Source organism: Tamandua tetradactyla, chromosome 15, assembly GCF_023851605.1.
Source record: "Tamandua tetradactyla isolate mTamTet1 chromosome 15, mTamTet1.pri, whole genome shotgun sequence".
In the NCBI taxonomy this organism is placed as follows: Eukaryota; Metazoa; Chordata; class Mammalia; order Pilosa; family Myrmecophagidae; genus Tamandua; species Tamandua tetradactyla.
In genome coordinates this window covers 46763033-46774636 of record NC_135341.1, presented here as the reverse complement: position 1 = coordinate 46774636, position 11604 = coordinate 46763033, and the positions used below count along the sequence as shown (strand labels likewise).

Sequence of the window (11604 nt, the reverse complement as noted above, 5' to 3'; positions counted from 1 at the left end):
TCACTGTCAACTCATAACTATTAACAGGGATTTAATTGTTGAAAGGGTTGCAAATTTGCCAACCAATAATTCATTAAACTTGATCTCTGATCCAAAAAAGGTGAAATTCCTGTTTCCCTGCAAGGGAGAGCTGTACTTCTAGGACAGTCTTCTAGAACAAAGACAGATAATTTAATGTAAGGTTTTGGGAAGTCTGGCATTCAGGAATTGTTAGACTTTTGGGGAGTGTTTAGGGATTGCGGAAGATTTAGCTGTGTTAACTAAAAGTATGACTACTGTTGACCATAGTTGACTGTCAGAAGCCAGGCATTTGCTGACCGGCTGTTTTCCAGAAACGTGGAGCTGTCACTGATTGGCTGATTTGTGGTATTGCGTGTTTATTTTAATTGACTCATGTTTGGAGGTTTGGGGCTGCCATTGATTTGCAAGTTTAGGAAGTACTTTTAATCGTCAGCCCTCCTTTTTGGTTTTCTTTCAGCTAAATTTGCATGAGAGACCATAAGGGATTCTGCAGATCTTTGGGGTTTGATATTTCAGCTAGTATTACCATTTTAGTTATTCAAGTGCCTGTTACAGTGATGGAAAAATAGCTTTAACTGCTAAATTATTGTTATTGAAAAAAGCGGAATGCCACAGGACATTTAGGATGTCAATACAGGTTCCAGGTCAAAATTATTAGGTACAGGACATGTCCTGTATATACAGGATGTCTATTAATTTTAGTCACGGTTATTTTGGTTGCTCAATGAATCTGTCCTAAACGGCCCGGCACACTTGTATAGGTCTGGGAATGGAGTGGGCTAAAAGGACAGAAAAGAGGTCATGGCTTTCCTAAAGTCTGTCTAACCTAGGACCCAAGCAAGAGCCTTCACTTGGACCTCTAAGAAATGACAGGTGGCGCCATTTATCAAACCACACCACACAGCCCAGGCTTATAGGTGACTCACGGAGTAATGGCGACCCACAGCCAGAGGGGCTCTCGACCCTGGAGACGTAGTCCGTTAATTGAGGTCCCCTCTGTACCCCAAGGGCAAAGTCTGGATGGAACGAGCCTGCATCAGTGTCGTCACATTTCAGCCCCGAGGCGGTTAGGACGGTTGCCGTGGGAGGAAGCAGCGGCCGGTAGCGTTGCAACTCCGCGGTGGTCACTAGCGGCTCGGGTCGGTACCCACTCGGCTCTGCAGCTCCTCCTCTTCCGCAGGTCGGGGAGAGTCACGTGGGGGCCTGGCTGCGGGGACCACCGAGATGCGCGGCCTCCCCGCTGTCTAGAGCGCCGCTGGGAGCAAGCTGGCTCTCGCTTCCGGATCGGCTTGTAGTTTCCAGCTTCTAGGTAGTAGAAGGGAAGGATGTGGGCTTCAGCAAGTTCTCCGTGCCAAGTCCGCCAGGTGTCGGCTTCTTCTCTGATCCTGGTGGCTTGTCCGCGCCCCTTCCCCTGAATTGATCTCAATGGCGGCCAAGCCCCCACCTCACCCGGAGCTCGGGCGTCTGGGCCTCCCTACCTACCGAGGCGCGAACCTCTTTTTTGTACTAAGGAACTTGGCCTGACGGCCTCCAGCCCCCGGCACTGAGGTTTCTAATGTTTGGGTCGCCTGGATTGCGTTCAGATCCCGGTTGGTACCCGATCAGCATCACCCATGGGACACTTAAGTATCTAGCACTTAACCCGCTTGGTCCAGCCATCCGTGCCCTTCTTTCTCTCCAGAAGCACTTTTTTGTGTGTGTCCTATAGTCCCTGTAAGCATTCTTTAAAAAAGTTTTTCCGTTTTACAGAACCAATGCTGTAAGACAGAGTTCTTGGATCCCTCAACCTGCTCTGGCGTTTAGGAAAGCTCTTCGGACCAAGCAGACAAATGGAAGGTTGTCCTGAGGGACCGGGCTGAGCAATTAAAGAGAAAGTTGGGGCCGATCAGCGTGAGAACAGCTAAAAGTGGTGTGACAGAGATGCCTTCCAGTGCTGGAAATGAGACTTCCAGAGGTTAGCGGTGGGCGATGCCTCAAGACAGGGTCCGTCGCACTTATGGCTCTTCCTTCTCTTAGCTTCTAAGGTTCTGGCTTTTTCAAACCCAGAAGACAGTGCATGAAGCCAGGGAACATCAGCCATGATCCACACAACTTGGCCTCAGGTGAGCTGAGCTTCCCTCCAGACTTTTTTACTCACATTAGCTCTCACTAAGAAGACTTAGTTTGGCTGAGATTAGAGTTTCTTCATTGAAAAGATTACCCCACAAATTGTGAATAAGACAAGCATTATTTTTTCAGTGTACAACAAAATAGTTTTTAGCACTCTCTAAATGCTCGGTAATCCATAGTAATGAATAATGCAGACTGTGGAGGAAACTGTTAATGGTATAGCTTGTCTCTAAACAAATGAATAAATTAATATTGTAATTACATTTGCTATAATTGCTAAAGTACTGTCAAAATATGGTCCACCGACTGGCAGCATCAGCATCACCTGGGAGCTCATTAGAAATGCAAATTATTGGGTCCCACCTCAGGCCCAGAATCAAACTTTCTCGGGGTGAGCACATCAGGAAGCTGTTTTAAAAAGCCCTCCATGTGCTCCCTGACAGCATCGGGGATGGCTCCAGGGGATGGGTTTGGTCCTGGCACCGTGGGGTCAGTGATGCCATACTGACCAAGGAGGGGAAAGGAGGTATGGCAGGTGGGGTGTCAGTGGCTGGGAGAGTTCAAATTGAGTCCAGAGGCTACTCTGGAGGTCACTCAAACACACACTTCAGTTAGACATTGCTACCTTCCATAACTTGCCAAACCCCAACCAAAATCATTCCAGCAAGTCCTAGACTTAGGACTCCATCTGGAGGTTGTAGATTTCTGGAAAGTAACCTTAGTGTGTGAAACTTTTGTGAAATCTCAGATAAAGCCCTAGGTGTTCTTTTGGGCTAACAGGAATGGTTTTAGTTGGGGTTTGGCAAACTCTGGTAATTAGCAATATCACAGTGAAGTTAGCCTAAGAGTAGCCTTCAGAATAGCCTTTCAACTCCATTTGGACTCTCATAGCCATGGATACCTTATTTTGTTAAATTTCTTTTTCCCCTTTTGGTCAGGAAGGCATTGTTAATCCCATGGTGCCAGGGCCAGACTCATCCCTGGGAGTCATGTCCCACATTGCCTGGGAGACTTTTACCCCTGGATGTCATGTCTCAAATAGGGGGGGAGGGTAATGATTTTACTCACAGAATTGGACTTAGAGGCCACATCTGAGCAACAACAGAGGTTTTCTGGCAGTAACTCTTAGGCATAACTTTAGGGAAATTTAGCTTCTCTGTGACAGAAATAGGCTTCATAAGAGCAGATTTAAGATCAAGGGCTTGGCCAATTGGTTTGAGGATCCCTAATGTTTGAGACAGTATCAGGAGTTCTCCCATGGTGAAACTCAATAGTTTCATATTTTTTCTCCCATCCCTCAAGGGACTTTGCCAATACTTTTTAATTATCTGCTCAACATTCATGTGTATAATTTTTTTTAATGTGCTGTTGGATTCAATTTGCAAGTATTTTGTTGAGGATTTCTGCATCTGTATTCGTGAAAGATATTGGTCTGTAATTTTTTTTCTTATAGTATCTTTGTGTGGGGCTTTGGTATTAGGGTGATGTGTCATAGAGTGAATTTGGTAGCTTTCCCTCCTCTTCAGTTTTTTTGAAGAGTTTGAGCAGGATTCACACAGATTTACACGTGAAGCCATCTGGTCCTGGGCTTTTCTTTGTTGGGAGGTTTTTAATGACTCCATTTGGACTCTCGTAGCCATGGATACCTTATTTTGTTACATTTCTTTTCCTCCTTTTGGTCAGGAAGGCATTGTTAATCCTATTCAGTCTCTTTACTGACCTATGGATTTTGAACTCTGGCATCCCCATGGTTCCATGAGATACTTTTATAAATCTCATTTTTACAGATATCTCCTGTTGGTTCTGTTTCTCTAGAGAACCCTGACTAATACAACATATAAAATCCTAAAAACAAAATTGTAGAACGAAGTAGGGCCTCTGAAGTAACATTAAATGTTAATGAATTTAACTTCCCAGTCAAAAGATAGAGCTGGCAGAATGGATTAAAAAAACAGGACCCATGTATATCCTGTCTACAAGAGACTCACTTTAGAGCCAAGGAAAAAAATAGATTGAAAGTGAAAGGCTGGAAAAATACAATTTATGTAGACAACAACCAGAAGAGTGTGGGGGTGTATACTAATATCTGACAAATTAGACTTCAAATGTAAAACAAGAGACAAAGAGGGAGGATGTGTATTAATAAAAGGGGCAATTCATCAAGAAGACATGCTAATCCTTCTGCCTCTTCAAATGTGCTGTTATATGTCTCCAATGTTTTTCGTCTCTTCTGTTGTGTCTTTCATTCCCATAAGTGCTGCCATTTTTTTTCAAGCTTTTGAATTCTGTGTGGTCACACAGTATCTTCTTTATGTCCTTTATCTCTTTTGCCATATTTTCCTTCACCTCATTGATTTGATTTTATATTTAATTTAGAAGATGTGTTTAAACATCTTTGGTTTTTTCAGCTCCTCTATCTTGTTTGAAGTGTTAGTTTATACCTTTGACTTGGCCATATCTTCATTCTTCCAGTATGATTTGTGTTTTTTTGCTGATGTCTAGGCAACTTATTTCTTTGCTTAGCTTACTCTGGAGGTTGTTTTCTCTCTTTTAGCTGGGGTTTTCTTGTTGATTGGCTTTGTTCTCTATCTGTTCTTTGACATTCAGTTCAATTTAGACCTCTACATAGTGTCTGTTTAACTGATCAGAATTTTTCAGCTCTTGTTTTTCTGGTTCTTGCCCTGCTAGTTATGATTGACCCCAATCAGATTTTCCCAGACAAGACAGGCCCAGACTCAGAAAAAAGGGTGTAATAAGTGTCAGGTTTCCCTGAGGATGAGACCCAGCAGGCTGCCAGTGTTTCGTGTGAAGCCTCTTGCCTCTGTGCATTTTCTATCCTGCCCAGCAGGTGATCCTTGTCATCCTGAAGCTCCCCACTGGCATAAAGTAGTGTAGTGCCTTTAATTTTCAGCAGACCCTGTCCCTGCCAGGTGCATGGTTGAGACAGAGGCTGAGGTAGAAGGCGGGCTTAAGCTGTTTCTGTTTTCTAGTCCCTGGGGTCTAAATTCTCTAAATGAGAGCCACCACATGTGCTGGTCCCTGCTCCACCACCATTCTTGGGGAAAATACACCCTTTAGGGATTTATCTCCTTCACCTGACTAGTTACTTGGTCACTCAGACATACCTTAACTCCATCCTTGCCTGAGTCAGTGCTAACATTTGGAAATGCCTGAGGCTTTGTTTAATGGACTGTTTAAAAAAGTTAAAAAAAAAATCCTTTTCAGAGCAGGTCCCCATGCACCCCACCAATCAAGAGCCAGAGTTGATACCTGGCTCTGTGTACCCCTTTTTCTAGGGGCATAGCAGTTTTCATGTATTCTGAGCTCAGCTGACTCCAAATGCCTCTTTTTTTTTCTCCATCAGCCCTGCCTCCTCTCTGCTAGAAGAGGCCTCTGGCTTCCTTGGGTGCTTGTTCTGGGTTTAACCATGTTCAGAGCTTGTATTCAGCAGCCTGAATTTGTTCTCTAAACCAGCAACTGGAGCTCACTTGATCTCTCCTTGCTTTGCTCCTAGTAGATACTGCTTCTTTTTCCTATGGTGAAGTGTCTCCAAAACAGCATAGTGTGCCAGTGGGGAAGGGCTACCAGCCTTCACACTTTGGGATACTTTACTTACAGTTCTGTGCTGTGATCTTGGCCCTTCCACCCAATCTAGACTGGCGTAAAATGTGTATTCAGTCACAGAAGTCCCTTAAACAGTTTTTCCAGACAGTTCCTGTATATTTACTCCCTGCCCTAGAGGACACTAAATTCTATACCTCCTTATGCCACTGCCTTTCCCAGTGTTATTTCCCTTTATTCTTGAGAAGTGGAAATGGCTCTAGAGGGAGGGAGGGAGGTGCACAGCTAATGAAAAAGGCAGATTCGGCAGGTAGGATGGAGCTCAGAAGACTGGGGTGGTAGATCTGTGCACAGGGACAGGGTTCTGCTATCCTGTCTGTGAATACGTGCTTGGGAGAAAAGACCAGAACAAAAAAGCTGCAAGATTCCTTCAAAAAGGAAGAAATATGGAGATTTCTGGGGATATTTCTGAGGAGAAGATAGTCTGCATTTAGTGGAAGATGCTGGGAAAGACCAAATACAAGCCAAGTGAAGGGAACAATGGGAGCTGTATGTGTGCTTTGGATAGGTGTAGACAGGGTGAGTGGCAGCTGTCTGCAGTGGTTGGTTTATAGAAAATAAGGTGATGGGATTGTAGAGTATATGTGGTAGAAGTTGCCAGAGGGACAGATCCCCAGAGCCAGGAATATTGGGGTTGATGTGTTATCAGGCAAAGCATCCAGGTAGCAAGCACATAGCTTGGTATGATAGTTTGGGGCCCCAGAAATATGCAGAATTTTGACAGGATGTCAGGGTTCCCCATTAGGGGGTGGGAGCATTGGCTGAGGGCTGGTTCTTAACAGGGGTGCTGGGTACTCTTCTCACTATAGCAGGCATCCCATAAGGCTCAGATTTAGAGGCCCTGGCAAGTCCATCCCTTCCCTATAGCTCAAGCTGCTTCCTACTGCCCCCACTCAAGGCCTAAGCAGGATTCTTTTGTTTTAGGAGCCGGTGACCTTTGAGGATGTGGCTATGTATTTTACCCAGAATCAATGGGTCAGCCTGGACCCTGCACAGAAGGCCCTGTACAGGGAGGTGATGTTGGAGAATTATGCAAATGTGGCTTCCCTGGGTAAGGCCTCCCATCCAATGGCCCTTTGTGATAACTTCTTCCTTAGATGCTTTGGGATTTCTAGTAGCTCTTAAGTTTGTTGACTCCAGAGGCTGAGTTCTGTACTCATCAACCTTGGGATGCTGGGTGAGGAAAATCCAGGTTCCCGTTGATTTTGGAGGGGACTTTCCTATACTCCAGGGAAGAATGTTGCTTAGGGCTCTAAGGGAAAGCACTCTTCCTCGTGCCCTAGGGGAGCCCTGTGTTCCTCCATCCTTCCAGTTTTCTGGAGATGTTGGCTCTCCTCTTTTTTTTTCTTTTTTTACATTTTTATTGTAAACCTTAACAAACAAATAAGCATTCTTGACATACAAACATTCTATACATGGTGTACAATCGGTGGCTCATAATATCATCACATAGTTGTGTGTTCATCACCATAAACAATTTTTTTGCACATTTGCATCTCTCCAGCAAAAAAAATAAAAAAGAAAAAACTTGTACGTACCATACCCCTTACCCTTCCCTCTCACTGACCACTAATTCAATCTACTCAATTTATTTTAACTTTTGTTTCCCTCTATTATTTATTTTTTATCCATATTTTTTACTCATCTGTCCGTACCATAGATAAAAGGAGCACCACACACAAGGTTTTCACAATCACACAGTGGCTCTCCTCCTTTTGGAGAAGTTTCCCACGATAGTGATACATACATGCTTCCCAAGACTCTGTTTTCTAAGTCAGGGCCAAATTGCAAAGTTTCTTCCTGGGAAGAATTGCTTTCTTGCTGGCTTCACCTTGTGGTACAGTTTGCACACCTTTCTCAGAGCCCCTTGGTAGCTCATTTGGTCTCCTGGGCATGCCATTTCTCTCCCCAGCTGGCCTGTGGACAGAAGACTGAGAGAGGTTTCAGCAACAACTTTGCCCCTTAACTTGTCTTTCTTTTTCTCTTCCTGAAGTAGCATTTCCATTCCCCAAACCTATTCTGATCTCCCAGCTGGAGAAAGGAGAAGTGCCTTGGGGCCTGGATCCCTGGGAAGCAGAGGTTTTGAGAGGTGTCTGTCCAGGTGAGTAAGAGAATCTATCAGTTTCGTTTCTTGTTTTTCCTTCCTGGTTTACAGTGTAAGAAGTATTTCTTTTGCAGCAGGGAGCAAAGCGCGCAGTCTCTGATAAGCCAGTGCTCTCTGGCTTCTTAGTCAGTAACAAGCCTGAGGCTGGAAAGATGAGGCCTAGGATTGTGCCTCCAAACGCTGTCTACACATTCATGCGGCCATCCTCCCAAGCAGAAAAGCTATCATCTAGCCGCTTCTAAACCACTGTTTCTTTTCTTACTTACCAGTAGAAATACTTCATTTTATACCGCTCTTCCTTACAAAGAAATGGGGTTTCAACCATACTGAGGAAAATATGCTTCTGTGGGCCAAACTGATTTGTGCCATAGCTATGAGTTTTATTTTTAGACCTTTAGCAATGAAAGGAATGGTTTTAATTTGCCTGTTTAATATCTGAATCATCTAAGTTCCATATGCTTTAGTCTTTGGGTGTACATTGTGTTTGTCATATGTGGAACTATAGGAAAAGGCAAGGAGTGTGCCTCCACCAGTGCCCCCAATACACACACACACACACACACACACACACACAGAGAGAGAGAGAGCCTAAACTTACCCTGAGACTGCTTTCCAGTCCTGGAACCTTGGGTTTTTTTTTTTCTTTTGGAAACAGGTTTCAAAGCTTTGCTTCTCCTACGTGCTGTGGTTTTAAAATAACAGTTTCTTTACCAATAGAACAACAGTAGCCTCCACTCCGGCTTCTTTTCCAGTTGACTTTCTGAAAGGAATAATTTATTTCAGAATGTTTTGTAGGATATTTAAAAATGACATTATTAAGAGACTATTTAGAAGTTGAGGTGGTTTCTTAGGTTACAGTTGGGACCTGAGGATCAATTTTTTTTTTCTAGTTTGTATGTCCTGGCCTGCTGGACTTCTTGCATTGTGTGGCTGCTCACCCACTCTTCCCCACTCTCACTGATCTCTTTTGATTCTCTGTTGCTTTGCTTCTTCTGCGTATTTCTCTCTTTTTAATCTTTTCCATTTCTTGTGGATCCCACCTATCTATTCCATTCTTTTCTCTCTCTCTCTTTTTATCCTCTTGCCTACTTTTCCTTTCCGTTCTTGAGGTTCTTAATCTTCCCATCTCACCTGCCTTAGTTCACTTCCCCAGCCTTCCTTGTAGGAGGCACTTCCTGTCCATCTTACCTGATGGGTTTCTAATGTCTTCTCTTCTCTAGTTGTATACCATTATTTTCTCTTTCTCATCCTCCTCTATGCATGCTTATAGCCTTTTCATGGGTCTGTTTTTAAATCACATAATTCCAGAGGAAATTAGGACCAACCACTGGATCCTGTTTTATTCAGTTTGGTAATTAGGAATATTTGTGGTTTCTTTGGTCAGATGGTGAGTCCTGGATCAAAAATGAAGAGCCAACTATAAAGCAGGAAGTCTCTGAAGAAACAGAATTGCAAGGAGTGCCAGTAGGAGAACTCCTCCGGAATGTTTCTCAGCACGTTGATTTTAAAAGAAAAGCAACAAGACAAACTTTCAGTCCAAATCCGAATTTGATACTTCGAGGTGGAATGAAGTTCTATGAATGTAAAGAATGTAGGAAAATCTTCAGATATAATTCCAAACTTATTCGGCATCAGATGAGTCATACTAGGGAAAAGCCTTTCAAGTGTAAGGAGTGTGGCAAAGCTTTCAAGTCCAGCTATGACTGTATTGTGCACGAGAAAAATCACATTGGAAAAGGGCCCTATGAATGTAAGGAATGTGGCAAAGGTTTAAGCTCCAACACAGCCTTGACTCAACATCAAAGGATCCACACTGGAGAGAAGCCTTATGAGTGTAAGGAGTGTGGAAAGGCTTTCCGGAGGAATGCAGCCTATCTTCAGCATCAGAGATTACACACTGGGGAGAAACTCTATAAATGTAAGGAATGTTGGAAGGCTTTTGGTTGTAGGTCGCTTTTTATTGTTCATCAGAGAATTCATACTGGAGAGAAACCCTACCAATGTAAGGAGTGTGGCAAGGCATTCACTCAGAAAATCGCCTCCATTCAGCATCAGAGAGTTCACACTGGGGAGAAGCCTTATGAATGTAAGGTGTGTGGGAAAACCTTCAAATGGTGTGGAAGCTTTGTCCAGCATAAAAAATTGCATCCCATGGAGAAGAAGCCAGTGAAAGTTCTTAGGCCATCCCTGATCAGTCCCCAGTGTTCCTCTCCAGCCTTATCTCCTATTCCTCTCCAGGGCTCATGTTCTTCTCCAGCTTTGACTGTGCCTTCACTGACCTTTCCACATGCTGTGCTCATACCTACCTCTGGGCCTGTGTTCATGTTGCTGCCTGCGTCGGGAATGCCTTCTTCGCCTGTCCAAATAGTACATGTCTTTCAGGGTATTGCTCCCACTGTGAAGCCTTCCCCAGCCATCGTGACCCCTACTTCTCACCCCTCATGAGCCTTATCTGGACACTCCTCTGGCTCTCATGTTCAGCAAATATTCAGCCCAATTTGAATTTCATTTGTATTTTTTCTCCCCTCATGTGTGTTACAACTGTATCAGCCTAATGCATATATCTAAAAACTGCATTGATGTCATATACTCTCTTTTCTTCTGGGTAGAAAAGTGGAAATACTTGACCTTTGCATCAGACCCTTTTAGTCTTGAACAACAATGGCTGTGCCTGCATTGTGAGGATCCTGGTTTTGAAACTGCTGAGAGTACTCTTTGGAGTGTTAAGGATGTTTGGCAAAAAGGAAATCCCTTTATTAGGCCATTGTGATTAAAGAGAAGCAGCCTGGGAGAAGCAGGAGCCATACAGGACCTTTGGGAGTAGAGAAATGGAATATGCTTTTGACAATGGATTTTAGAAAGTAATGCAGATTGTTTAGTGGCCAATGGCTAGGTGGTATATTAATGCAATTGAAGTTGTTTTGCCCTTGGCATGCAACATTGAGGATCCTGTACATCTATGCAAAAGAGCATGTGAAATAACCAGAAAAAAATAAAAGATACGTATGCATTGAAAACAATGATAGCAGCCATTTACATAATTGATAATGAGCATATAAAATCACGTCTTTAAATATAAAGGAGGTTTTGTTTGTTTTTCTTTTGTTCTTGATGTCTAGTTTTTTTATGGGGGGGTGGGCAGGAAGTAGACTTTATTTTTACTTTACTTTTTGAGCCCATTTTTAATTTTACAATAGATTTAGATTTACAGGAAAGTTATGAAGGTTCTACAGAGAGTTTCCATTTACCCTTCACCCAATTCCCCTTTTATCAACATCCTACATTGGTATGGTACATTTGTCACAATTAAGGAGCCAGTATTGATTCCTTACATTATTACTAATTAAAGTCACACTTGATTCAGATTTCCTTAATTTACCTAATGTGCTTCATGTTCCAGGATACTACATTACATTTTCTAGTCATGTCTCCTTAAATTCCTCTTAGCAGTAACAGTTTCCTATTCTTTCCTTATTTGGTGACAAATATTGGTGACAAAATTTTGACAATTTGGAGGAGTATTGGTCAGGTATTTTGTAAAGTGCTCCTAAATTGGGGTTTGTCTGATTATTTTTTCTTTACAATTAGACTGGGGATTTGGGTTTTTGGAAGAAGATCACAAAAGTGAAGTGCCATTTTCATCATATGATATTGTATCATATCACATACATACTATCAACATGAGTTATCACTGTTGATGTTGACCTTGATCACCAGGCTGAGGCAGAGTTTGTCAGATTTCTCCCCTG

At 43.1% G+C, this 11604-nt stretch overlaps 1 protein-coding gene and 1 long non-coding RNA gene across 11 annotated transcripts in view; one reads left to right on the top strand and one right to left on the bottom strand.

Moving 5' to 3' along the window:
- Positions 1–1202, bottom strand: part of LOC143657392 (uncharacterized) — a 115361-nt gene extending 114159 nt beyond the window's left edge. For both annotated transcript variants that reach the window (XR_013162841.1, XR_013162842.1), the window contains exon 1: positions 948–1202. This is a non-coding gene — a long non-coding RNA (uncharacterized LOC143657392). The remainder of the gene's footprint in view (positions 1–947) is intronic.
- On the top strand, positions 1094–10935 carry ZNF621 (zinc finger protein 621). Of its 9 annotated transcripts, none has more exons than XM_077129732.1 (6): positions 1167–1330; positions 1771–1857; positions 2038–2123; positions 6676–6802; positions 7745–7852; positions 9240–10935. In XM_077129732.1, exons 3-6 carry the CDS (start codon positions 2100–2102, stop codon positions 10298–10300), a joined length of 1320 nt encoding a protein of 439 aa, XP_076985847.1. In that variant the 5' UTR covers positions 1167–1330; positions 1771–1857; positions 2038–2099; the 3' UTR covers positions 10301–10935. The 9 variants fall into 9 exon arrangements, with proteins under 9 accessions (XP_076985842.1, XP_076985847.1, XP_076985843.1 ...); XM_077129728.1 differs by having other exon boundaries at positions 1167–1385; XM_077129729.1 differs by having other exon boundaries at positions 1167–1385; positions 1771–1930.
- The last annotated feature ends 669 nt before the right edge of the window (positions 10936–11604 follow it).